The sequence below is a fragment of the Tachyglossus aculeatus genome, chromosome 4 (genome assembly GCF_015852505.1).
Source record: "Tachyglossus aculeatus isolate mTacAcu1 chromosome 4, mTacAcu1.pri, whole genome shotgun sequence".
Lineage (NCBI taxonomy): Eukaryota > Metazoa > Chordata > Mammalia > Monotremata > Tachyglossidae > Tachyglossus > Tachyglossus aculeatus.
Window position 1 is genome coordinate 37360985 of NC_052069.1, and position 25033 is coordinate 37386017.

At 46.0% G+C, this 25033-nt stretch overlaps 1 protein-coding gene across 1 annotated transcript in view; it reads right to left on the reverse strand.

The window, feature by feature from the left end:
• LOC119927071 (vitellogenin-2-like) overlaps window positions 1–18410 on the reverse strand; it is a 119076-nt gene extending 100666 nt beyond the window's left edge. Inside the window, exons 1-6 of the mRNA XM_038745613.1 lie at window positions 18326–18410; window positions 18123–18143; window positions 15118–15269; window positions 3849–4100; window positions 1942–2103; window positions 1677–1825 (exon numbers count right to left, since the gene is read on the reverse strand). Coding sequence (XP_038601541.1) covers window positions 1677–1825; window positions 1942–2103; window positions 3849–4100; window positions 15118–15269; window positions 18123–18143; window positions 18326–18365 — 776 coding nt within the window. The 5' untranslated portion in view covers window positions 18366–18410. The remainder of the gene's footprint in view (window positions 1–1676; window positions 1826–1941; window positions 2104–3848; window positions 4101–15117; window positions 15270–18122; window positions 18144–18325) is intronic.
• Window positions 18411–25033: the final 6623 nt, after the last annotated feature.

The following is a 25033-nucleotide window of genomic DNA, read 5'->3' on the forward strand; positions in this document are numbered from 1 at the left end:
GAAGGAACTGAGGCACAGAGAAGTTAAGTGACTTGCCCAAAGTCACACAGCTGACAATTGGCAGGGCTGAGATTTGAACCCATGACCCCTAACTCCAAATAATAATAATAATAATGGTATTTATTAAGCGCTTACTATGTGCAAAGCACTGTTCTAAGCAGTGGGGAGGTTATAAGGTGATCAGGTTGTCCCACCTGGGGCTCACAGTCTTAATCCCCATTTTACAGATGAGGGAACTGAGGCACAGAGAAGTTAAATGATTTGCCCAAAGTCACACAGCTGACAAGTTGCGGAGCCGGAATTCGAACCCATGACCCCTGACTCCAAAGCCCGTGCTCTTTCCACTGAGCCACGCTGCTTCTCTGATGTTGGGAGAATACAATATAACAGAGTTGGTAGACACATTCCCTGCCCACAGGGAGCTTGGGTAATGGTGGAATGTAAATAGATGGAAAATAGGTACATCTGAAATATTTTCCACATTTTCATTTCCAACCCAAAGATGAATTGAAGTTTTAAAGCAAACTAACTGATCTATATTCAAAGGAACCAGGGCTGGGGAAATCCCCATTTCTTATTCGTGAATTCATTCATTCATTCAATCGTATTTATTAAGCGCTCACCGTGTGCAAAGCATTTGGGAGAGAACAATACAACAAACAGACACACTCCCTGCCCACGACAAGCTCACAGTCTAGAGAGGGAGACAGACATTAATATAAATAAACAGATAAATAAATAAATAGTGCACAGGCCAGGGAAAGTGTCTATCAACTGTACTATATTGTACTTTCCCAAAGCCTTAGTACGGTGTTCTGCACACAGTAAGTGCTCAATAAATATGACTGATTGATTGATTAAGGTCTCATCTCCTCCAAGAGGCCTTCCCTGATTACGCCCTATTTTCCCCAACTCCCTCTCCCTTTTGCGTCACCCTTGTCACCTGTGTGCTATACCCTTTAGGCAGTGGTATTCACACCACACTCAGCCCAGCAACACTTATGGATATACCATAAATTATTTATTTACGCTAATGTCTAGACTATCAATAAATACAACTAGTCTAGTACATTGACTGATACTATATTGATTGTCTAGACAGTGCTCTGAACACTGTAAGCACTCAATAAATACGATTGATGATGATGATGTTGACTATAAGCTCGTCGAGGGCAGGGAATACGTCTACCAACTCTGTTTCTCTCCGAGCACTTAGCACAGTGCTCTGCACAGAGTAAATGCTTAATAAATTCCACTGATTGGTTGATTGATTCATTCAATCGTATTTATTGAGCGCTTACTGTGTGCAGAGCACTGCACTAAGCGCTTGGGAAGTACAAGTTGGCAACGTGATTGATTGATTGATCTGTACACTGTCTACAAACTCTATTGTACCTCTAACTCTCGCAAATGAATAGTGCAGGGCTCCGCATTCAGCAAGTGCACAATAAATACCATCGATCGATCGATCGATTGATTGATTGATGTGTTTTTTCTCCCCACCAGATGTTCCCCATCTGAGTTACTTTCAAGCTCCTGCAATCCCAAGAGAGGTGGTGGAGTGGAGGAAAGGGAACGGATCCCTAAAGCGGCCGACGTGGATGGATTAATAGGATAATAGCCGCCCCCCACCCCAACGAAGAAGCACGAGGTACATAAAACCCACTAAATCCTACTTGGATTCCGCGACGGCCACACCGTTGAGTTCGTTGAAAGGCGCCGTCTGATACACCTGCTGAGCCTTAACTTGGGTGATCAAGGCACCCGCTTGGGCGTATTTCATCGTGTACGTGTACGAAGCCGTCCCTTTCGTGGTCTTGTCTCTCTGGGGGAGCAAGGAGCCGGCCCACGTCGTCGTGAGATCCGGTGTCGCTAGCGGTCGGCCCAAGTCGCCCCCCACCCTCCCCGAACTCCCGGGGCTAAAAAGCGGATCAGCCCTACCTTGTCGCAGAAAGGGCAGGTGAACTTGTAAGCCATCCCGCTGCTCCTCACCACCTTGTCTTGGCAATTGTTGAGGTCCTTGGTCTTGCTGATGGTGACGCTCTCTTCCTTCTTGTCTTCCTGGATGATGTATCTGGTGTGACAGAGTCCGCCGATCCCCGTCTGCGGAGACAGGAGCAAAGCGATTTGTTTTTGAGGCTCAGCAGAAGTCGGAGGAAAGCAACGATTCCTTGGGCTTGGGATTCAGAGGGCCTGGATTCTAACTCCAGCTCTGCCACCGTCGGCTGGGTGACCGGGGGGAAGTCCCGGCTCCGCCACATGTCTGCTGTGTGACCTTAGGCAAGTCACTTAACTTCTCTGAGCCCCAGTGACCTCATCTGTAAAATGGGGATTAAGACTGGGAGCCCCACGTGGGAGAACCTCATCACCTTGTATCCCCCCCAGCGCTTAGAGCAGTGCTTTGCACATAGTAAGCGCTTAACAAATGCCATCATTGGGAAGCAGCGTGGCTCAGTGGAAAGAGCATGGGCTTTGGAGTCAGAGGTCATGGGTTCAACTCCCAGTTCTGCCAATTGTCAGCTTTGTGACTTTGGGCCAGTCACTTAACTTCTCTGTGCCTCAGTGACCTCATCTGTAAAATGGGGATTAAGACCGTGAGCCCCCTTGGGGACAACCTGACCGCCTTGTAATCTCCCCAGTGCTTAGAACAGTGCTTTGCACATAGTAAGCGCTTAATAAATACCATTATTATTGTTAAGTCACTGCACTTCTCTGGGCCTCAGTTTCCTCATTTCTAAAATGGGGATTAAATACCTGTTCTCCCTCCGACAGACTAGGAGCCCCGTGTGGGAGAGAGAGTGTGTCTCACCTGATTGTATTGGATCTACCCAGGTGTTATAGAACAGTGCTTAGCACATAGTAAGCACTTTAACAAATACGATCATTATTAAGCTGAAGGAAAGAATGATTTTTGCATGCGGTACCATGCTAAGCACTGAGGTAGATGGAGGTTTATCAGGTCGGACACTGGTCATGTCCCTCACGGGGCTCACAGTCTTTATCCCCATTTTACAGATGAGGTAGCTGAGTCCAGCACTTAGTACAGCACCCAGCACATAGTAAGTGCTTAGCAACCACCACCCAAAAAAAAAAAAAATAAAGCCCAGAGAAGTCAAGGAGTTACGGTACTTGTAAAGTGCTTACTCTGTGTCAAACACTGTTCTAAGTGCCAGGGTAGATAAAAGCTACTCGTGTTGGACATTGTCCTGTCCCACATGCTCCAGTTGTCAGCCGTGTGACTTTGGGCAAGTCACTTCACTTCTCTGTGCCTCAACTACCTCATCCGTAAAATGGGGATGAAGACTGTGAGCCCCCCGTGGGACAACCTGATCACCCCGTAACCTCCCCAGCGCTTAGAACAGTGCTTTGCACATAGTAAGCGCTTAATAAATGCCATCATTATCATTATTAATCCCCATTTTACAGATGAGGTAACTGAGGCCCAGGGAAGTGAAGTGACTTGCTCAAGGTCACACAGCAGACATGTGACAGAGGCAGGATTAGAACCCAGGCCCTTCTTTCTCCCAGGCCCATGCTCTATCCTCTAGGCCATGCTACTTCTCAGCGTGGCTCAGTGGAAAGAGCCCGGGCTCTGGAGTCAGAGGTCATGGGTTCAAATCCAGGCTCTGCCAATTGTCAGCTGTGTGACTTTGGGCAAGTCACTTCACTTCTCTGGGCCTCAGTTACCTCATCTGTAAAATGGGGATGAAGACTGTGAGCCCCCCATGGGACAACTTGATCACCTTGTAACCTCCCCAGCGCTTAGAACAGTGATTTGCACATAGTAAGCGCTTAATAAATGTCATTATTATTATTATTATGGTCTGCCAGGGAATGGGAACACAAACCTCCTGCAGGTCATACACCGATTGGGATTTCTTGATGGTCACGTGCAATATTTGGAGGATTCCTCTCAGTATGTTCACAACGGTGTCGGACATGTCCTCCGGGGCAAAAATGGCTCCGACCCTCCCTTTGACGTATTCGAATTTGATGGGCGCATTCACGTGGGACGCCAGGATATGGGTGAGCTTGGAAGAGTGAACGAAGGCCTCTTGGGGCCAGTAGCCGTTGTATTCGTCTACTTGTGGAGATCGGATCTGCGGGTGAAAATGAAGTGAAAAAGTGGATCCACCCGAATCGACAATAATATATTATAATAACATATATTATAATTATAACATATTATAATTAATACTATAATACTACATATTATATGTATATTATATGTATATGTATAATATACATATTATATGTTGCCAACTGTACTTCCCAAGCGCTTAGTACAGTGCTCTGCACACAGTAAGCGCTCAATAAATACGATTGATGATGATTGATGATGATATTATATATTATAATTAGAACGCTATATGCAATACAATACTATTAATATATAATAATATTATCGATAATAATAATAATAATAAATAGATTTTTCAAGAGCCTAATGGGATTATTTGGAGACGTTTTGAAGCGTCTTGTGGAAGACACGGTTAGTTATGGAAGCAAAAGAATTTTACTAAAACGTAGTCGGTAGTTCAGACTGTTCTTTGCTAGCGGAAACACCCTTCTTCATCCCAGACCGAACAACTTCCCCTTCTCGATCTCTCTTCCCTTCCTGGGCTTCACGCTCCCCGGCCCATCATTCACTTCATTCACAATATACATTCACCTGTATATATGTATATATGTTTGTACATATTTATTACTCTATTTATTTATTTATTTTACTTGTACCTATCTATTCTATTTATTTTATTTTGTTAGTATGTTTGGTTTTGTTCTCTGTCTCCCCCCTTTTAGACTGTGAGCCCAATGTTGGGTAGGGACTGTCTCTATATGTTGCCAATTTGTACTTCCCAAGCGCTTAGTAAAGTGCTCTGCACATAGTAAGCGCTCAATAAATATGATTGATGATGATGACTTGGAAAGGATGGAAGAAAGCTAATCTTGATAGTTTTTGAATCGATTGATACGCAAGGCTGAAAAGCTCGGTGTGGGCAGGGAATATGTCTACCTACTCTTCTACTGCACTCTTCTAACAGTGCTCAGCGCTCAGAACAGTGCTTTGCACATAGTAAGAGCTTAATAAATGCCATCGTTATTATTATTATTATTATTCTAAGTCCTTAATACAGTGCCCTGCACACAGTAAGCGCCTTCCTGAGTTTCCCTCCCCTTTCCTCTTCTCCCATTCCCTTCTGTGTCACTAACTTTCTTCACCCCCTTCCCAGCCCCACAGCACTTCCGTACACATCAGTGATTTATTTATGGTGTCTGTGTCCCCGTCTAGACTGTGAGCTCACTGCGGTCAGGGAACGTGTCTGTTATATAAAAACCTAAATAAATATCCTATAAATACGATTGATTGATTGATTGATTATATTGCTGTACTCGACTCTTCCCGGCGCTTAGTTCAGTGCGCTGTACACGGTAAGCGCTCAATAAATACAACTGAATGAATGAACGAGTGCATTTGGGGTTGCATTTCTACCAGGAGCTATTGCTCTGCTTCCCACCCAAGTCCCCACTGATAAAACTTCCAACAAAACTTCCAAGTCCCAATCTGGGGACTAGTTGGGACACTCCATTCCCAACAGGTAAATCAGGAAGGGGACATGGGAAGAGAATTTTCTCTGTTTTTGCCCCTCGCTCTCTCATACCTCACCTTGTTACTTCATTCATTCATTCAATCAATCATATTTACTGAGTGCTTACTGTATGCACAGCACTGTACTAAGCGCTTGCAGGAGTACACTACAACAATAAACAGACACTTTCCCTGCCCATGACAGCTTACACTTGTTTGCATTAGAGAAAGAAACAATCATAAACAAATTGTTGGTTTCAGTATAGGTGCCAGGAGATAGATGAGATCCTTGATTGTCAAATAGCTATTTATTATTCATTCATTCATTCAATTGTATTTATTGAGTGCTTCCTGTGGGCAGAGCAATGGACTAAGCGCTTGGGAAGTACAAGTTGGCAACATCTAGAGACAGCCCCTACCCAACAGCGGGCTCACAGTCTAGAAGGGGGAGACAGAGAACAAAACCAAACATATTAATAAAATAAAATAAATAGAATAAATCTGTACAAATAAAATAGAGTAATAAATATATACAACATATTAACAAAATAAAATAAATAGAATATGTACAAATAAAATAAATAAATAAATAGAGTAATAAATACATACAAACATATATACTTATATACAGGTAAGGGAAGGAAGTAAGGCGGGGGCAAAGTCTGGAAGGGGGAGACAGAGAACAAAACCAAACATATTAACAAAATAAAATAAATAGAATAAATATGTACAAATAAAATAGAGTAATAAATATATACAACATATTAACAAAATAAAATAAATAGAATATGTACAAGTAAAATAAATAAATAAATAGAGTAATACATACGTACAAACATAATAATAATAATGGCATTTGTTAAGCGCTTACTATGTGCAAAGCACTGTTCTAAGCGCTGGGGGAATACAAGGCGATCAGGTTGTCCCACGTGGGGCTCACAGTCAATCCCCATTTTACAGATGAGGTAACTGAGGCTCAGAGAAGTAAAGTGACTTGCCCAAGGTCACACAGCAGACGTGGCAGAGCCGGGATTTGAACCCATGACCTCTGGCTCCAAAGCCCGTGCTCTTACCACTGAGCCACGCTGCTTCCAATAAAGGTACGTTAAATTGAACAGAGCTTTGCACCCTTATTAACCAATCAATCAATTGTATTCATTGAGCACTTGTTTTGTGTAAGCACTTGATTCAGTTCTCTGCACAAAGGAAGCACTCAGTAAATACTATTGATTGATTATAGAGCATGCTACTAAGTGCTCAGTAGAGTACACAGATTTGGTCGACATGTTCCCTGCCCATGAGGAACTTACAGTCCAGAGGCGGGAGTAAACGATATACATATACAGTAAACATATATACATATATACAGGTAAGGGAAGGAGGGAAGGAGGGGGGAGTGGAAAGGGGGAGGAGGGGGAGAGGAAGGCCACCACCATTCAACTAGATAAATATGGTGAAGGTGGACATTATAACTAACTTTCCTACTACATTCCAGTCAACACACTTTGCTCCTCTAAGGGTAACCTATTCACGGTACCCTGATTTCAACTATCGCGCCTCCAGCCTCCGATCCACATCCCGTCTCTGGCCTGGAATACCCTCCCTCCTCATATATGACAAACAATCACTCTCCCCCGCTCCTTCAAAATCCTACTGAAGGCCCATCTCCTCCAAGAGGTCTTCCCTGACTAAAACCCTCTTCCTTCGACTCCCTTCTATGTCACCCTGCCTTGTTTCCTTTATTCATCCCCACTTCCAGGCCCACAACACATGTCCATAAATGTAATTTATTTATTTATAATAATTATAATAATAATAATAATGGCATTTATTAAGCTCTTACTATGTGCAAAGCACTGTTCTAAGCGCTGGGGAGGTTACAAGGGGATCAGGTTGTCCCAGGGGGGGCTCACAGTCTTAAGCCCCATTTTCCAGATGTATATATGTTTGTACCTAAATATGTACAAACATATATACATATATACAGGTGCTGTGGGGAAGGGAAGGAGGTGAGATGGGGGGGATGGAGACCAATTTATATTTCATTTTCATTGATGTCCCTCTAGACTGTAAGTTCATTATGGGCAGGGAACATATCTGCTAATTCTGTTGTACTGTCCCAAGTACAGTGTCCTGCACATAGTCAGAGCCCAATAAATACCACTGAGGCACAGAGAAGTTAAGTGACTTGCCCAAAGTCACACAGCTGACAGTTGGTGGAGCTGAGATTTGAACCCATGACCTCTGATTCCAATGCCCGGGCTCTTTCCACTGAGCCGCGCTATGTCTGTCCCCCTTTCTAGACTGTAAGCTCACTGTGGGGAGGGAATGTTGGTTTATTATTATATGGTACTCTTCCAAGTGCTTAGTACAATGCTCTGCAGACTGTACTGAGCACTCAATAACGCCCAGTAAATACGACTGACTGACTCTCTTCTCTCTCAAGCGCAGGCTGCTACCATCCTTCCAGAGAAGAAGGAGACAATAGTTAGCAGACCAATTTATATTTCATTTACATTGATGTCCCTCTAGACTGTAAGTTCATTATGGGCAGGGAACATATCTGCTAATTCTGTTGTACTGTCCCAAGTACAGTGTCCTGCACATAGTCAGAGCCCAATAAATACCACCGATGGATTGATTGAGTCCTAACTGCCACTTGTTTGTCATTCTGCCAGAGCTTTCCTGTCTCTGAAACCACCAAGCAAACCCAACAGCCCACTTGGCTACAACAGGCCTTGGGAATTATAAAACGGAAAGACCATTTTGAGGTTGAGGAAGGAAATCTCACAGCAGGCATGTTGGCGCAGAGACCTAGTCACAGGGGCAGGAAGACAGGGCCAGCGCTGCTTCAGTGGCCGCAAAAACGGTGGCCTTCCAAAGAGGACCCCTGTTAGCCGTCTCTCAAAATGGTCACACTGCTGCCCTTCTCAAAGATCACAACCCTGTGGTGTCAATCAATCAATCAATCAATCGTATTTATTGAGCGCTTACTGTGTGCAGAGCACTGTACGAAGTGCTTGGGAAGTACAAGTTGGCAACATATAGAGACGGTCCCTACCCAACAGTGGGCTCACAGTCTAAAAGGGGGAGACAGAGAACAAAACCAAACCTACTAACAAAATAAAATAAATAGAATAGATATGTACAAGTAAAATAAATAAATAAATAGAGTAATAAATATGTACAAACATATATACATATATACAGGCGCTGTGGGGAAGGGAAGGAGGTAAGATGGGGGGGATGGAGAGGGGAACGAGGGGGAGAGGAAGGAAGTGTGTCCATCAAACTGATCAATCAATCAATCATTCACATTTATTGAGGGCTACTGTGTGCACAGCACACTACTAAGCACTTGGGAGAGAGAGTGGGTAGATACGTTCCCTGCCCACAGGGAGATTACAGTTCAGAGGGGGAGGCAAACGTTAATAGGAATGTATTACGGCTAAGTACATTGAGGTGAGGTGAGGGGCTGAGGGAGAGGTGAATAAAGGGTAATAATAATAATAATAATAATAATGCCATTTATGAAGCACTTATTATGTGCAAAGCACTGTTCTGAGTGCTGGGGAGTTCACAAGGTGATCAGGTTGTCCCACGAGGGGCTCACAGCCTTAATCCCCATTTGACAGATGAGTTAACTGAGACCCAGAGAAGTAAAGTGACTTGCCCAAAGTCACCCAGCTGACAATTGGTGGAGCTGGGATTTGAACCCATGACCTCTGACTCCAGAGCCCGGGCTCTTTCCACTGAGCCACGCTGTAAGTTCAAGGGTGACAAAGAAGGGAGTGGGAGAAGAAGAAATGAGGGCCTAGTCTGATCCGTTAGTGAATCAGGGTCTTGGAGCTGAACTCTCGGGGTTGAGGGGACGGAGCGGGGTTATCGCAGCAGCAAGGAGCGGTGGCGGAAATACGTTTTCTCCTCCAAATGTTGCATATGATGCCACTGCGTTACTTTGTGTGAGACCCTCAGCCAGACGTGATGACATTTGTACATTGCGCTGAGCACACGTGACCCTATGGTGGTGTGAATGGGATCATTCATTCCTTCATTCATTCAATCGTATCTATTGAGCGCTTACTGTGTGCAGAGCACTGTACTAAGCGCTTGGGAAGTACAAGTTGGCAACATATAGAGATGGTCCCATCCCAACAACGGTCACATGCTAGAAGGGGGAGTGGAATGGGGCTGGTGGCCATTTTTGACCCACCTCAGAGTGCCCAAATGTCTGCAAAAGTCTGTCTTTTCGACTGTGAGCCCACTGTTGGGTAGGGACCATCTCTATATGTTGCCAACTTGTACTTTCCAAGCGCTTAGTCCAGTGCTCTGCATACAGTAAGCTCTCAATAAATACGATTGATTGATTGATTGATTGCAGTTCGACCCGCAGGAAAGGACCTGGCCAGAGTTGATCTGACGGGGAGCCACCCAACGGCAAACAGTGATGATTCTGCTGCCACCCTGCTCCCTCATACACTTGGGTTTCTTTGCCACTCAGGCGGCACAACAAAGATTTTCTCCCTGCCGCTGCTTGGCCCACTATAGTCACTGCCCTTCTATAGAAGGTGTTCCTGGGTCATCTGGGAGTGAGCTCACTGAACCAGAGGGAAGTGTGTGTTTGTGTGTTAGTGTGTGTGTGTGGGGGGGGCTTCTGGGTCTCACCCCCTTCCATGCCCTCAGAGTAAGCATCAGCATCCCCAACTGGATGACTGCATCAGCCTCCTCTCTGATCTCCCATCCTCCTGTCTCTCCCTGCTTCAGTCTATACTTCACACCGCTGCCCGGATCAATTTTGTGCAGAAACGCTCTGGGCATGCCACTCCCGTCCTCAAAAATCTCCAGCATCTGCCTGTCAACCTACGCATCAAGCAAAAACTCCTCACTCTCGGCTTCAAGGCTGTCCATCCCCTCGCCCCCTCCTACCTCACCTCCCTTCTCTCCTTCTCCAGCCCAGCCCACACCTTCTGCTCCTCTGCCATGGCTAACCCCCTCACTGTACCTCCTTCTCGCCCGTCCCACTGCCGACCCCCGGCCCACGTCCTCCCCCTAGCCTGAAATGCCCTCTCTCCACCCATTCTCCAAGCTAGCTCTCTTCCTCCCTTCAAAGCCCTACTGAAAGCTCACCTCCTCCAAGAGGCCTTCCCAGACTGAGCCCCCTTTTTATCCTCTCCTCCTCCCTATCCCCCTGCCCTACCTCCTTCCCCTCCCCACAGCACCTGGATATATGTTTGTACAGACTTATTATTCTATTTATTTTACTTGTCCATATTCACTATTCTATTTATTTTGTTAATGATGTGCATTTAGCTTTAATTCTATTTGTTCTGATGACTTGACACCTGTCCACATGTTTTGTTTTATTGTCTGTCTCCCCCTTCTAGAGTGTGAGCCCGCTGTTGGGTAGGGACCGTCTCTAGATGTTGCCGACCTGTAGTTCCCGAGTGCTTAGTACAGTGCTCTGCACACAAGAAGCAGTGTGGCTCAGTGGAAAGAGCCCGGGCTTTGGAGTCAGATGTCATGGGTTCAAATCCTGGCTCTGCCAATAGTCAGCTGTGTGACTTTGAGCAAGTCACTTAACTTCTCTGTGCCTCAGTTCCCTCATCTGTAAAATGGGGATGAAGACTGTGAGCCCCCTGTGGGACAACCTGATCACCTTGTAACCTCCCCAACGCTTAGAACAGTGCTTTGCACATAGTAAATGCTTAATAAATGCCATCATTATTATTATTATTCTCTGTGCCTTAGTTACCTCATCTGTAAAGTGGGGATTAAGACTGTGAGCCCCCCGTGGGACAACCTGATCACCTTGTAACCTCCCCAGCACTTAGAACAGTGCTTTGCACATAGTAAGCGCTTAATAAATGCCATCATTATTATTATTAGTGGTAGTAAACACTCAGTAAATACGATTGAATGAATGAATGAATCACCAAGGACTCAGAAAGAAACCCAAACCCAACATATGTCCTTGGCAAAGCACTGAATAAACAATTCTCAAACTTCTAGTTGAGTCTTAACCCGGTGATCTACCCCAAAATCAACATTTTCTCGTTCTCGCCTGTCCCGCCGTCAACCCCCGGCCCACGTCCTGCCTCTGGCCTGGAATTCCTCAAATCCACCAAACTAGCACACTTCCCATCTTCAAATCCCTACTGAAATCTCACCTCCTCCAGGAGGCCTTCCCAGATTGAGCCCCCCTTTTCCTCTGTTCCCCCCCATCACCCCAACATGCTTCCTTCGCCTCCGCTCCCTGCAGTGCCTGCGTATATATGTACATATTTATAATTATAATTCTATTTATTTTTATTCATGATGTGCCTGTATCTACAATTCTTTTTATAATGATGCTTCTGATGCCTCTTTACTTGTTTTGATGTCCGTCTCCCCCCTTCTAAACTGTGAACCCGTTGTGGGTGGGAATTGTCTCTCTGTTGCTGGATTGTACTTTCCAAGAGCTTAGTATTAAGCACTCAATAAATAATAATAATAATAGTAAAAAAATAATAATAATAACAGTAATAATGGCATTTATTAAGCGCTTACTACATGCAAAGCACTGTTCTAAGCACTGGATACGGTGAAATGAATTGAATGAACGAATTTTCTGCTTATGTGGTAAAGAATTTGCCCTAAAAGAACACTTTTCATCTTCAGAACCCTCCTGAATCTGCACCTGTACTCAATCTCCTAAACCGAGGCTCGTTTACATTCTGAAAAAACAACTTCTGGCAATCGAACGAAACTGGACTCAGGCCATCCTCCAGAGAAAGGAGGTCAGTCAGTCAATCAGCCAGTCAGTTCTATTTATTTAGTGCTTACTGGGTGCAGAGCACTGAACTAAGCGCTGGGGAGAGTATAATATATAACAGCAAGGCTCAGTGGAAAGAGCCCGGGCTTAGGAGGCAGAGGTTGTGGGTTCTAATCCCGGCTCTGCCACTTGTCAACTGTGTGACTTTGGACAAGTCCCTTCACTTCTCTGGGCCTCAGTTACCTCATCTGTCAAATGGGGATGAAGACTGTGAGCCCCACGAGGGACAACCTTGTATCCCCCCCAGCGCTTAGAACAGTGCTTTGCACGTAGTAAGCGCTTAACAAATGCCATCATTATTATTATTGCGATTATTAACAACAAACAGACATGTTCCCTCTGTTCTTGACTCTTCATCGGTGCGGCCAGAACATTTCCCTCCTTCTCCCAGGAGAAGTCACTGAAACACCATGGAGGCCCAAGAATGTAAAAATCTCACCGGCAGGTGGTACGTGATTCTGGTTACTCCAATTTTTGAATAATAATGATCATAATAATGACATTTATTAAGTGCTTACTATGTGCAAAGCAGTGTTCTAAGCGCTGGAGAGGTTACAAGGTGATCAGATTGTCCCATGTGACGCTCACAGTCTTAATCCCCCTTTTACAGATGAGGTAACTGAGGCGCAGAGAAGTCAAGTGACTTGCCCAAAGTCACACAGCTGACAAGTGGTGGAACTGGGATTTGAACCCATGACTCTGACTCCAAAGCCCGGGCTCTTTCCACTGAGCCACGCTGCTTCTCTAAGTAGGGCTCGGTCCCTGTTAGCTGGCACAATCAGTATTTTCGGCAAGGCTAATGAATCACTGGCAATTCTTCATTCATTCATTCATTCAATCGTATTTATTGAGCGCTTACTGTGTGCAGAGCACTGTACTAAGCGCTTGGGAAGTACAAGTTGGCAACCTATAGAGATGGTCCCTACCCAACAGCGGGCTCACAGTCTAGAAGGGGGAGACAGACAACAAAACAAAACATATAAACCAAATAAAATAAATAGAATAAATATGTACAAGTAAAATAGAGTAATAATAATAATAATAATGATGGCATGTATTAAGTGCTTACTATGTGCAAAGCACTGTTCTAAGCGCTGGGGAGGTTACAAGGTGATCAGGTTGTCCCATGGCGGGGCTCACAGTCTTCATCTGAGAAGCAGCATGGCTCAGTGGAAAGAGCCCGGGCTTTGGAGTCAGAGGTCATGGGTTCGAATTCCTGCTCCGCCACATGTCTGCTGTGTGACCTTGGGCAAGTCACTTAACTGCTCTGAGCCTCAGTTACCTCATCTGTAAAATGGGGATGAAGACTGTGAGCCCCCACGTGGGACAACCTGATCACCTTGTATCCCCTCCCGGCGCTTAGAACAGTGCTTTGCACATAGTAAGCGCTTAACAAATACCATCATTGTTGTTATTATTATTCATCCCCATTTTCCAGATGAGGTAACAGAGGCCCAGAGAAGTCAAGTGACTTGCCCAAAGTCACACAGCTGACAATTGGCGGAGATGGGATTTGAACCCATGACCTCTGACTCCAAAGCCCGGGCTCTTTCCACTGAGCCACGCTGCTTCTCAATATAAATAGAGTAATAATAGAGTAATAAATCTGTACAAACATATATACATATATCCAGGTACTGTGGGGAGGGGAACGAGGGAAGGCGGCGGGGATGGAAAGGGGGAGGAGGGGGAGAGGAAGGAGGGGGCTCAGTCTGGGAAGGCCTCCTAATTCTGCCAGGAACTAATCAAGTGGGCTGGATTCTAATTCCACAGCCGAGTCTTCCCTAAACTGCTAAGCGACGACAGACCCGACCCACGGATCATTCATTCATTCATTCATTCAATCGTATTTATTGAGTGCTTACTGTGTGCAGAGCACTGGACTAAGCGCTTGGGAAGTCCAAGCTGGCAACATATAGAGACGGTCCCTACCCAACAGCGGGCTCACAGTCTAAAAGGGGGAGACAGAGAACAAAACCAAACATATTAACAAAATAAAAGAAATAGAATAAACGTGTACAAATAAAATAGAGTAATAAATACGTACAAACATATATACATGTTTATATATATATATATATACACATGTTTATATAAAAGCAGCGTGGCTCAGTGGAAAGAGCCCGGGCTTTGGAGTCAGAGGTCATGGGTTCAAATCCCAGCCCCGCCACTTGTCAGCTGTGTGACTTTGGGCAAGTCACTTAATTTCTCTGGGTCTCAGTTACCTCATCTGTAAAATGGCGGCTGTGAGCCCCGCGTGGGACGACTTGATCACCTTGTAACCTCCCCAGCGCATAGAACAGTGCTTTGCACATAGTAAGTGCTTAATAAATGCCATTATTATTATTATTATTACATATATACAGGTGCTGTGGGGAGGGGAAGGAGGTAAGGCAGGGGGAATGGGGAGGGGGCTCAGTCTGGGAAGGCCTCAGGTAGAAGTCAGGGAAAAATTTTGGTAAACAACAACACAAAAACGCACACTCCCTGCATTATTCTACCTGCTGACCAGGTAGTGACTTTCCTTTTTTTTTTTTTTAATAGCTCCTGTACTGAATCTCTATTATCTTTTCCCAGTTCTTTTCCACAATGAGCTAGACCATAGAGGCGAACCCTTTTTGTTCCTACCCATCTTGCTTTATTCCATTATTCAATCTTAGTTAAGAGATCGAGTCTGCACGTCCTTTTTCGCTTCCCGCCGGGCCCCACTGGGTACCTTGAGGTAGTATGCCTTCTCTGATGCTCCGCTGATCTCCACTTTGCACGAGAGCTTCAACCCAGCCCTCGCCAAATCTCTGTCCGGCAACCCACTGAGGAGCTGTCCCTCGTAACTGTACACGTAAGTCCTGCTGCTGCTAAATCCTGGCTCTGTAAAGACACAGGTCATCAATCAGTCAATTAATTATAATAGCATTTGGTTCATTCATTCATGAGCCCACTGTTGGGTAGGGACTGTCTCTATATGTTGCCAACTTGTCCTTCCCAAGCACTTAGTACAGTGCTCTGCACCCAGGAAGAGCTCAATAAATACGATTGATCGATTCAATCGTATTTATTGAGCTCTTCCTGGGTGCAGAGCGCTGTACTAAGCGCTTGGGAGGGACAGGTCGGCGACATAGAGAGACGGTCCCTACCCAACAGCAGGCTCACAGTCTAGAAGGGGGAGACGGACAACCAAACAAAACAGATTAACAAAATAAAATAAATAGACTAGTAAATACGTACAAGCAAAATAGAGTAATCAATCTGTAATGATAATGATGATGGCATTTGTTAAGCGCTTACTATGTGCAGAGCGCTGTTCTAAGCGCTGGGGGGGGGGATACAAGGTGATCAAGTTGTCCCACGTGGGGCTCACAGTCTTCATCCCCATTTTACAGATGAGGGAACTGAGGCTCAGAGAAGTTAAGTGACTTGCCCAAGGTCACACAGCGGATCTGTACAAATAGATATACAGGTGCTGTGGGGAGGGGAAGGAGGTAGGGCGGGGGGATTCATTCATTCAGTCGTATTTATTGAGTGCTTGCTGGGTGCAGAGCACTGTACTGAGCGCTTGGGAAGGACAGGTCGGCGACATAGAGAGACGGTCCCTACCCAACTGCGGGCTCACAGACTTGAAGGGGGAGACAGACAACAAAACAAAGTATATTAACAAAATAAACTAAATAGAATAGTAAATATGGACATGTAAAATAATAGAGTAATAGATTTGTACAAACATATACAGGTGCTGTGGGGAAATATGATTGAATGAATCATTATTATGTAATAATGATGATTACGATATTGTTATTATATTAAGTTGTAATAATAATTATGGTATCATTAGTATTAATATAATAATATTACTATGGTAACAGGCCACGAGGGGTGAAGCGGGCCACGTGGAGGGGGGATAAGACTGCATCTGCGCACTGATGACGGCTCACCCCCTCCCGCCCTTCATTCATTCATTCATTCAATCGTATTTGTTAAGCGCTTACTACATGCCAAGCACTGTTCTAAGCGCTGGGGAGGTTATGAGGTCATCAGGTTGTCCCACGGTGGGGCTCACAGGCTTCATCCCCATTTTACAGATGAGGGAACTGGGGCCCAGAGAAGTGAAGTGACTGGCCCAAAGTCACACAGCTGACAAGTGGGGGAGTTGGGATTCGAACCCATGACCTCTGAATCCCAAGCCCGGGCTCTTTCCACTAAGCCACGTTCTCAATCAATCATATTAATTAAGCACTTACAATGTGCAGAGCACAGTACTAAGCACTTGGGAGAGCACAATACTATAGATTATAAAATTGTTTGGGCAGGGAATGTGTCTATCGACTGTGTTATGTTGTTCTCTCCCAAGCGCTTAGTACAGTGCTCTGCACACAGTAAGCACTCAATAAGAGAGGGGAAGCAGCATGGCTTAGTGGAGAGAACACAGGCCAGGGAATCAGAAGGATGTGGGTTCTGTTCCCGGCCCTGCCACTTTTCATTCATTCATTCAATCGTCTTGTCTTCAATCAGACACTTGTCTGCTGTGTGACCTTAGACAAGTCATTTAACTCCTCTGTGCCTCAGTTGCCTCATCTGTAAAATGGGGACTAAGACTGGGGAGCCTCATGAGGGACAAGGACTCGGTCCAACCTGACCAGCAAAGCAGCACGGCTTAGTGGGTAGAGCACAGGCCTGGAAACCAGAAGGACCTGGGTTCTGCTCCCAGCTCTGCCACATAACAATAATAATAATAATAATAATAATGGCATTTATTAAGCGCTTACTATGTGCAAAGCACTGGTCTAAGTGCTGGGGGGGAATACAAGGTGATCAGATTGTCCCACGCGGGGCTCACAATCTTAATCCCCATTTTACAGATGAGGTAACTGAGGCTCAGAGAAGTTAAGTGACTTGCCCAAGGTCACACAACAGACATGTGGCAGAGCCGGGATTCGAACCCATGACCTCTGACTCCAAAGCCCGTGCTCTTTCCAGTGAGCCATGCTGCTTCTCATGCCTTCAGGTCAGACATGCTTCACATGTCTGCTGTGTGACCTCAGGCGAGTCACCTGACTTCTCTGTGCCTCAGTTACCTCATCTGCAAAATACATTCATTCAATCGAATTTATTGAGCGCTTATGCACAGAGCACTGTACTAACCACTTGGAAAGTATAATTCGGCAACAGATAGCGACAATCCCTACCCAACAACGGGCTCACAGTAAAATGAAGATTAAGACTGTGAGCCCCATGTGGGACAGGGATTGTGACCAACCTGACTGATTTGTATCTACCTCAGCGCCTAGAATAGTGCTTGGCTTAGAGTAAGCCCTTAAGAAATCCCAGAAAAATAGATAAATACGATTGATTGATTGACTGATAGATTGGTTGGACATGAACGCTGCCCTCAAGGAGCTTGCGTGGGACGGGGCTGTCGTAATGATGCTCACACACTATCACCAGAATCGTATCAGGGCTTACTGAGCGACTCCGGGGGATCCAGCACCTCACTAGGCGCTTCGACGCTTACGGTAAAAATAGAAGACAGCCCCTGCCCTAGAGGAGAATACACTGTGAGTGACGATAAGCTCGCCTCTAGACCGTAGAGCAGGGGACGGGCCTACCGACTCTGTTAGACTGGACTCCCCCCAAGAACAGTGCTTTTTACCCAGGAAGCGCCCACTAAGTACAGGTGGATGGATCCGAGACGATGAGTGAAACACAAAAAGTGAAAAGCGGACTTACCCACGGGGTACTTCTCGCTCCCTGTATAAAACAAAGCAAAGACACACATGGGTGAGACTCAGGGGGCTGGGGGAGAAGTGCCATCCCATTCAAGCGCTTAGTACAGTGCTCTGCACACAGTAAGCGCTCAATAAATGCGATTGATGTTGGTGATGTCTGAAACCCAACCAGGCCCTAAAGCCTGAGAAGATAGGAGGACTTACCCGCCAGGGAGACTAGCAAGGCCAAGACGAATGCCCTCATGGTGCCAGTGAGCACGGGGCTCAGGCGCCAGGGGATTTTTATGGCTGCAGAGTCTGCCCCCGGTCTCTCCCGACCACTTTTCTGCTGCGCTGGCAACTTTTTATCACCTCAGGCAAACACCGTGTTTGCAGCCGCGGGACGTTTCATTTTCAAACAGCGTGGTCTTTGGTGTCCACCTGCTCTGATTACATAGTAATCGTCTGCAACTTGCAAAACATCTCGGGGGTGATGTCTCTCCTAGAGCTTTAAACCCATTAGGTTAGGAAACCCAAACACCACAGTTCAACCTCCGGGGATTTGTTCGCCGTGCAGGTTACAATGACTTTTTGCGGGTTATCCTGACCTGGCATAGAAAGATCTCATCAGATCAGGAGGATTGTGCAAATACAAAACCTGGCAAAAAAAGACGGGCAACGCTTTATATTTCTGAATATGTCGTCCTCCCACCCACCGCCAACACATTTTTCTGGGCTCTTTTTTGGTGTTATTTTCTGAAGAGCTTAATGGCAAAGAACTCTGTTTAGAAGATGATGGAAAAAATTCCTCTGGGAGAAGAAATGATGAGCAGAAACCATCACCTAGAAGCACATTTTTCTGTGTTGGTTTTTGGTATTATTTCCCCAAGGGAAATTAAAAGTTGATAATAAAGATCTTTGTTTGGAAGATGGTGGGAAAAAAAAGCCCTGGGGACAGAAATGAAGAAATTCATTCATTCAATCATATTTATCAGGCGCTTACTCTGTGCAGAGTACAAGTTGCAAGAAATGAGTATAAACTGCCATCTAGAAGGCTTGGAGTGCTAGATAAGGAGGGATTTTCCAACAAGGAGAGTCGTTAGCTGTTGAACGTGATACCCAAGTAGAACTCCTCTCCTTGGGGGGTGTTTGATGATAGAACAGGTTCTTTTGGGATCGGGTTGGATGAGGCTGTCCCCCTCAGAGGCTGGTGACTTCTCAAAAGCCCCTTCTCCTACATTACTGTGTCTTCGAAACTCATTGAAGATGACTCACAGCGAGCTGTTGAAATCAGTTTCTTTGGCCATGGGCAGGCGAGGGAAACGAGAAGCGATGAAATGCTGAATTGTCCCTTTCAGGTAGAGATTCCTGAGTTTTGCTTCTTTCCCATAGTGACGATCAATCGGTATCCTTGAGCCATTCTAGAGTAATCAAAAGAATCTCTTTGATTTCTCTTCCGGTTGTATTTCTACTGTCTGATACATGCGATGCTTTCTTCTGGGCAGGAGTGTTTTTAAATGCTTACACAAATGTCAGCTTCTATTGATTTTATTTGTACATATTTATTCTATTTATTTTATTTTGTTAATATGTTTTGTTTTGTTCTCTGTCTCCCCCTTCTAGACTGTGAGCCCGCTGTTGGGTAGGAACCGTCTCTAGATGTTGCCAACTTGTACTTCCCAAGTGCTTAGTCCAGTGCTCTGCACACAGTAAGCGCTCAATAAATACGATTGAATGAATGAATGAATGAAATGTCAGCTTCTACTTTCACAAATAAATGAAGATTTGAAAATCTCCTATAAGTTGGTATCTAATTTGTATCATCTGTTTGTTATCTTTGGTCTTTCATTGTCCATGCTTTTTCTTCAGTCATCTGACTAGTGTCAACTGAAGGGATAAAATGACTCCCCTTTCTCTTTCCAATTGGGGAGAGAATGAGGATGTTACATCTACTCAATGGGCAGAGAGATGTCTGTTTCTTCACAGATATCCTTGTGGGCAGAGAAATTGTCGCTTCCTTTTAAAAAAAATGGTACTGGTTAAGCCCTTGCTCAGTGGAAATAGCCTGGGCTTTGGAGTCAGAGGTCATGGGTTCAAATCCCAGGTCTGCCAATTGTCAGCTGTGTGACTTTGGGCAAGTTGCTTCACTTCTCTGGGCCTCAGTTACCTCAACTGTCAAATGGGGGTTAATACTGTGAACCCCACGTGGGACAATGTGATCACCTTGTAACCTCCCCAGCACTTAGAACAGTGCACATCAATCAATCAATCAATCAATTGTATTTATTGAGCACTTACTGTGTGCAGAGCACTGTACTAAGCGCTTGGGAAGTACAAGTTGGCAACATTTAGAGACAGTCTCTACCCAACAGTGGGCTCACAGTCTAGAAGGGGGAGACAGAGAACAAAACCAAACATACTAACAAAATAAAATAAATAGAATAGATAGGTACAAGTAAAACAAACAAATAAATAAATAAATAAATAGAGTAATAAATATGTACAAACACATATACATATATGCAGGTGCTGTGGGGAAGGGAAGGAGGTAAGATGAGGGGGATGGAGGGGGGACGAGGGGGAGAGGAAGGAAGGGGCTCAGTCTGGGAAGGCCTCCTGGAGGAGGTGAGCTCTCAGCAGGGCCTTGAAGGGAGGAAGAGAGCTAGCTTGGCGGAGGGGCAGAGGGAGGGCATTCTGGGCCCCGGGGACGACGTGGGCCGGGGGTCGATGGCGGGACAGGCGAGAACGAGGCCTGACGGTGAGGAGATTGGCGGCGGAGGAGCGGAGGGTGCGGGCTGGGCTGGAGAAGGAGAGAAGGGAGGGGAGGTAGGAGGGGCCGAGGGGATGGACAGCCTGGAAGCCCAGGGTGAGGAGTTTCTGCCTGATGCGCAGATTGATTGGTAGCCACTGGAGATTTTTGAGGAGGGGAGTAACATGCCCAGAGCGTTTCTGGACAAAGACAATCCGGACAGCAGGGTGAAGTATGGATTGAAGTGGAGAGAGACACGAGGATGGGAGATCAGAGAGAAGGCTGATGCAGTAGTCCAGACGGGATAGGATGAGAGCTTGAATGAGCAGGGTAGTGCTTTGGATGGAGAGGAAAGGGCGGATCTTGGCAATGTTGCGGAGCTGAGACCGGCAGGTTTTGGTGACGGCTTGGATGTGAGGGGTGAACGAGAGAGCGGAGTCGAGGATGACACCAAGTTTGCGGGCTTGTGAGACGGGAAGGATGATAGTGCCGTCAAGAGAGATGGGGAAGTCAGAGAGAGGGCAGGGTTTGGGAGGGAAGACAAGGAGTTCAGTCTTGGACATGTTGAGTTTTAGGTGGAGGGCAGACATCCAGATGTCCTGAAGGCAGGAGGAGATGCGAGCCTGGAGAGAGGGGGAGAGAGCAGGGGCAGAGGTGTAGATCTGGGTGTCATCAGCATAGAGATGATAGTTGAAGCCATGGAAGCAAATAAGGTCACCAAGGGAGTGAGTGTAGATCGAGAACAGAAGGGGACCAAGCACTGAACCTTGGGGAACCCCCACAGTAAGGGGTTGGGAGGGGGAGGAGGAGCCTGCAAAAGAGACTGAGAATGAACGACCAGAGAGAGAAGAGGAGAACCAGGAGAGGACGGAGTCTGTGAAGCCAAGGTCAGATAGCGTGTTGAGGAGAAGGGGGTGGTCCACAGTGTCGAAGGCAGCTGAGAGGTCGAGGAGGATTAGGATAGAGTAGGAGCCGTTGGATCTGGCAAGCAGGAGGTCATTGGTGAACTTTGAGAGGGCAGTTTCCATGGAATGTAGGGGACGGAAGCCAGACTGGAGGGAGTCGAGGAGAGAGTTGGTGTTGAGGAATTCGAGGCAGCGCGTGTAGACAACTCGTTCAAGGAGTTTGGAAAGGAATGGTAGGAGGGATATGGGGCAATAACTAGAAGGTGAGGTGGGGTCAAGAGAGGGTTTTTTTAGAATGGGAGAGACATGGGCATGTTTGAAGGCAGAGGGGAAGGAACCAGTGGAGAGTGAGCAGTTGAAGATGGAAGTTAAGGAGGGGAGAAGAGAAGGGACGGAGTAAGAGATTTCATGAGATGAGAGGGAATGGGGTCAGAAGCACAGGTGGCCGGAGTAGCACTTGAGAGGAGGGAGGAGAGCTCCTCTGAGGATACTGCTGGGAAGGATGGGAGAGTAGCAGAGAGTGTTGAGAGCCGGGGGCTTGGAGAAGGGGGGGAAGTGACATTGGGGAGGTCGAACCTGATGGATTTAATTTTGTTAATAATAATAATAATAATAATAATAATGGCATTTGTTAAGCGCTTACTATGTTCAGAGCACTGTTCTAAGCGCTGGTGGGGGATACAAGGTGATCAAGTTGTCCCACGTGGGGCTCACAGTCTTAATCGCCATTTTACAGATGAGGTCACTGAGGCTCAGAGAAGTTAAGTGACTTGCCCAAGGTCACACAGCAGACATGTGGCGGAGCCGGGATTCGAACCCATGACCTCTGACTCCAAAGCCCGGGCTCTTTCCACTGAGCCACGCTGCTTCTCTAATGAAGCAGGAGGCCAGATCGTTGGGGGTGAGGGAAGGAGGAGGGGAAGGAACCGGGGGCCTGAGAAGGGAGTTGAATGTACAGAAGAGCTGGCGGGGATAATAGTAAGCGCTTAATAAATGCCATTATTATTAGTATTATTATTATGTGCCAAGAACTGTTCTAAGCACTAGAATAGATATAAACTAATCAGGTTGGACAAAGTTCACGTCCCTCATAGGGCTCGCAGTCTTAATCACAGTGTAGATACAGGCTAATCAGGTTGGACACAGTCCATGTTCCTCACTGGGCTCACAGTCTTAATCCCCATTTTACAGATGACATAACTGAGGACTAGAGAAGTTAAGCAACTGGCCCAAGGTCACACAGCAGACAGGTGGTGGACCCGGGATTAGAACCGAGGTCCTTCTGACTTCGAGAGAAGCAGCGTGGCTTAGTGGCAAGAGCCTGGGCTTGGGAGTTAGAGGATGGGGGTTCTAATTCCGGCTCTGCCACTTGTCTGCTGTGTGACCTTGGGCAAGCCACTTAACTTCTCTGTGCCTCAGTTTCCTCATCTGTAAAATGGGGATTAAGACTGTGAGCCCCACGTGGAACAACCTGATTACTTTGTAACAACACCAGTGCTAAGAACAGTGCTTGGCACATAATAAATGCTTAACAAATACCATTATTAGTATTATTATTAGTCTATGGCCATGCTCTATCCACTAGAGAAGCAGCGTGGCTTAGTGGAAAGAGCACGGACTTGGAAGTCAGAGATCGTAAGTTCTAATCCTGACTCCTCCACTTGTCAGCTGTGTGACTTTGGGCAAGTAACTTCACTTCTATGTGCCTCAGTTACCTCATCTGTAAAATGGGGATTAAGACTGTGAGCCCCAAGTGGGACAACCTGATTACCTTGCATCTATCCCAGGGCTTAGATCAGTGCTTGGCACATAGTAAGTACTTAACAAATACCATCATTTTCCCCCTTCTAGACTGTGAGCCCACTGTTGGGTAGGGACTGTCTCTATATGTTGCCAACTTGTACTTCCCAAGCACTTAGTAATAATAATAATAATGATGATGGCACTTATTAAGCGCTTACTATGTGCCAAGCATTGTTCTAAACACTGGGGAGGTTACAAGGTGATCAGGTTGTCCCACGTGGGGCTCACAGTCTTCATCCCCATTATACAGATGAGGTAACTGAGGCCCAGAGAAGTGAGGTGACTTGCCCAAAGTCACACAGCTGACAAGTGGCGGAGCCGGGATTTGAACCCATGACCTCTGACTCCAGAGCCCGGGCTCTTTCCACTGTGCCGCGCTGCTGCTGCTTCACTGTACTTCTAGTACAGTGCTCTGCACCCAGTAAGCGCTTAATAAATACGACTCATTGATTGATCTTCATCATCATCATCATCACTAGACCATGCTGCTTCTCTAGGGAAATTTGATCAGTAATTTTGAAGGACCCCTGAAACTTCTATTAAAGTTGAGTGCAGCTGACTTTCCAAGGATCCAAAATTCTTACAAAAGGATGCAGACACATATACAAACTTCTAAGGCTCTCTCTGATAAATGAGGAGATTGAATGAAGGAGATATTTAGTGTTCAGATGCTGACACCTGTGAACGCCTCACCACTGGTTTTAAAGCAGTCCATCCCCTCGCCCCCTCCTACCTCACCTCCCTTCTGTCCTTCTCCAGCCCAGCCCGCACCCTCCGCTCCTCTGCCGCTAATCTCCTCACGGTACCTCGTTCTCGCCTGTCCCGCCATCGACCCCCGGCCCACGTCATCCCCCAGGCCTCGAATGCCCTCCCTCCTCAAATCCGCCAATCGCTCTTCCCCCCTTCAAAGCCTTACTGAAGGCACACCTCCTCCAAGAGGCCCTCCCTTCTGCATCAACCTTTGCTCTCCCCCTCCCACAACACTTATGCATATATCTATAATTCTATTTATTTATATTGACGTCTGTCTCCCCCTCTCTAGACTGTGAGCCCGTTGTGGGCACGGTTCGCCTCTCTTTATTGCTATATTGTACTTTCCAAGCGCTTAGTACCGTGCTCTGCACACAGTAAGCGCTCAATAAATACGATTAAATGAATGAGCTAGAGGGCCGCTGCCATTTTGAACTAGGCGCCTTAGGCTTCCTAATTGTACCGTTCAAATCTTTTATTGAAACGCTCTTAGACATTCCTAGAATTTGAGAGACAGAGGAAGAGATTGACCGATCGATGGTTAGGTAGATCAGTTGATAGCTTTAGTACAGTGCTCTGCACACAGTAAGCGCTCAATAAATACAAATGATTGATTGATTGATTGATTGGATGACTAGATCAGTAGATTGATAGAATACAATGGATTTATAGATAAATCGATCGATCAATGGTGTTTATCGAGCACTTACTGCATACAGAACGCTG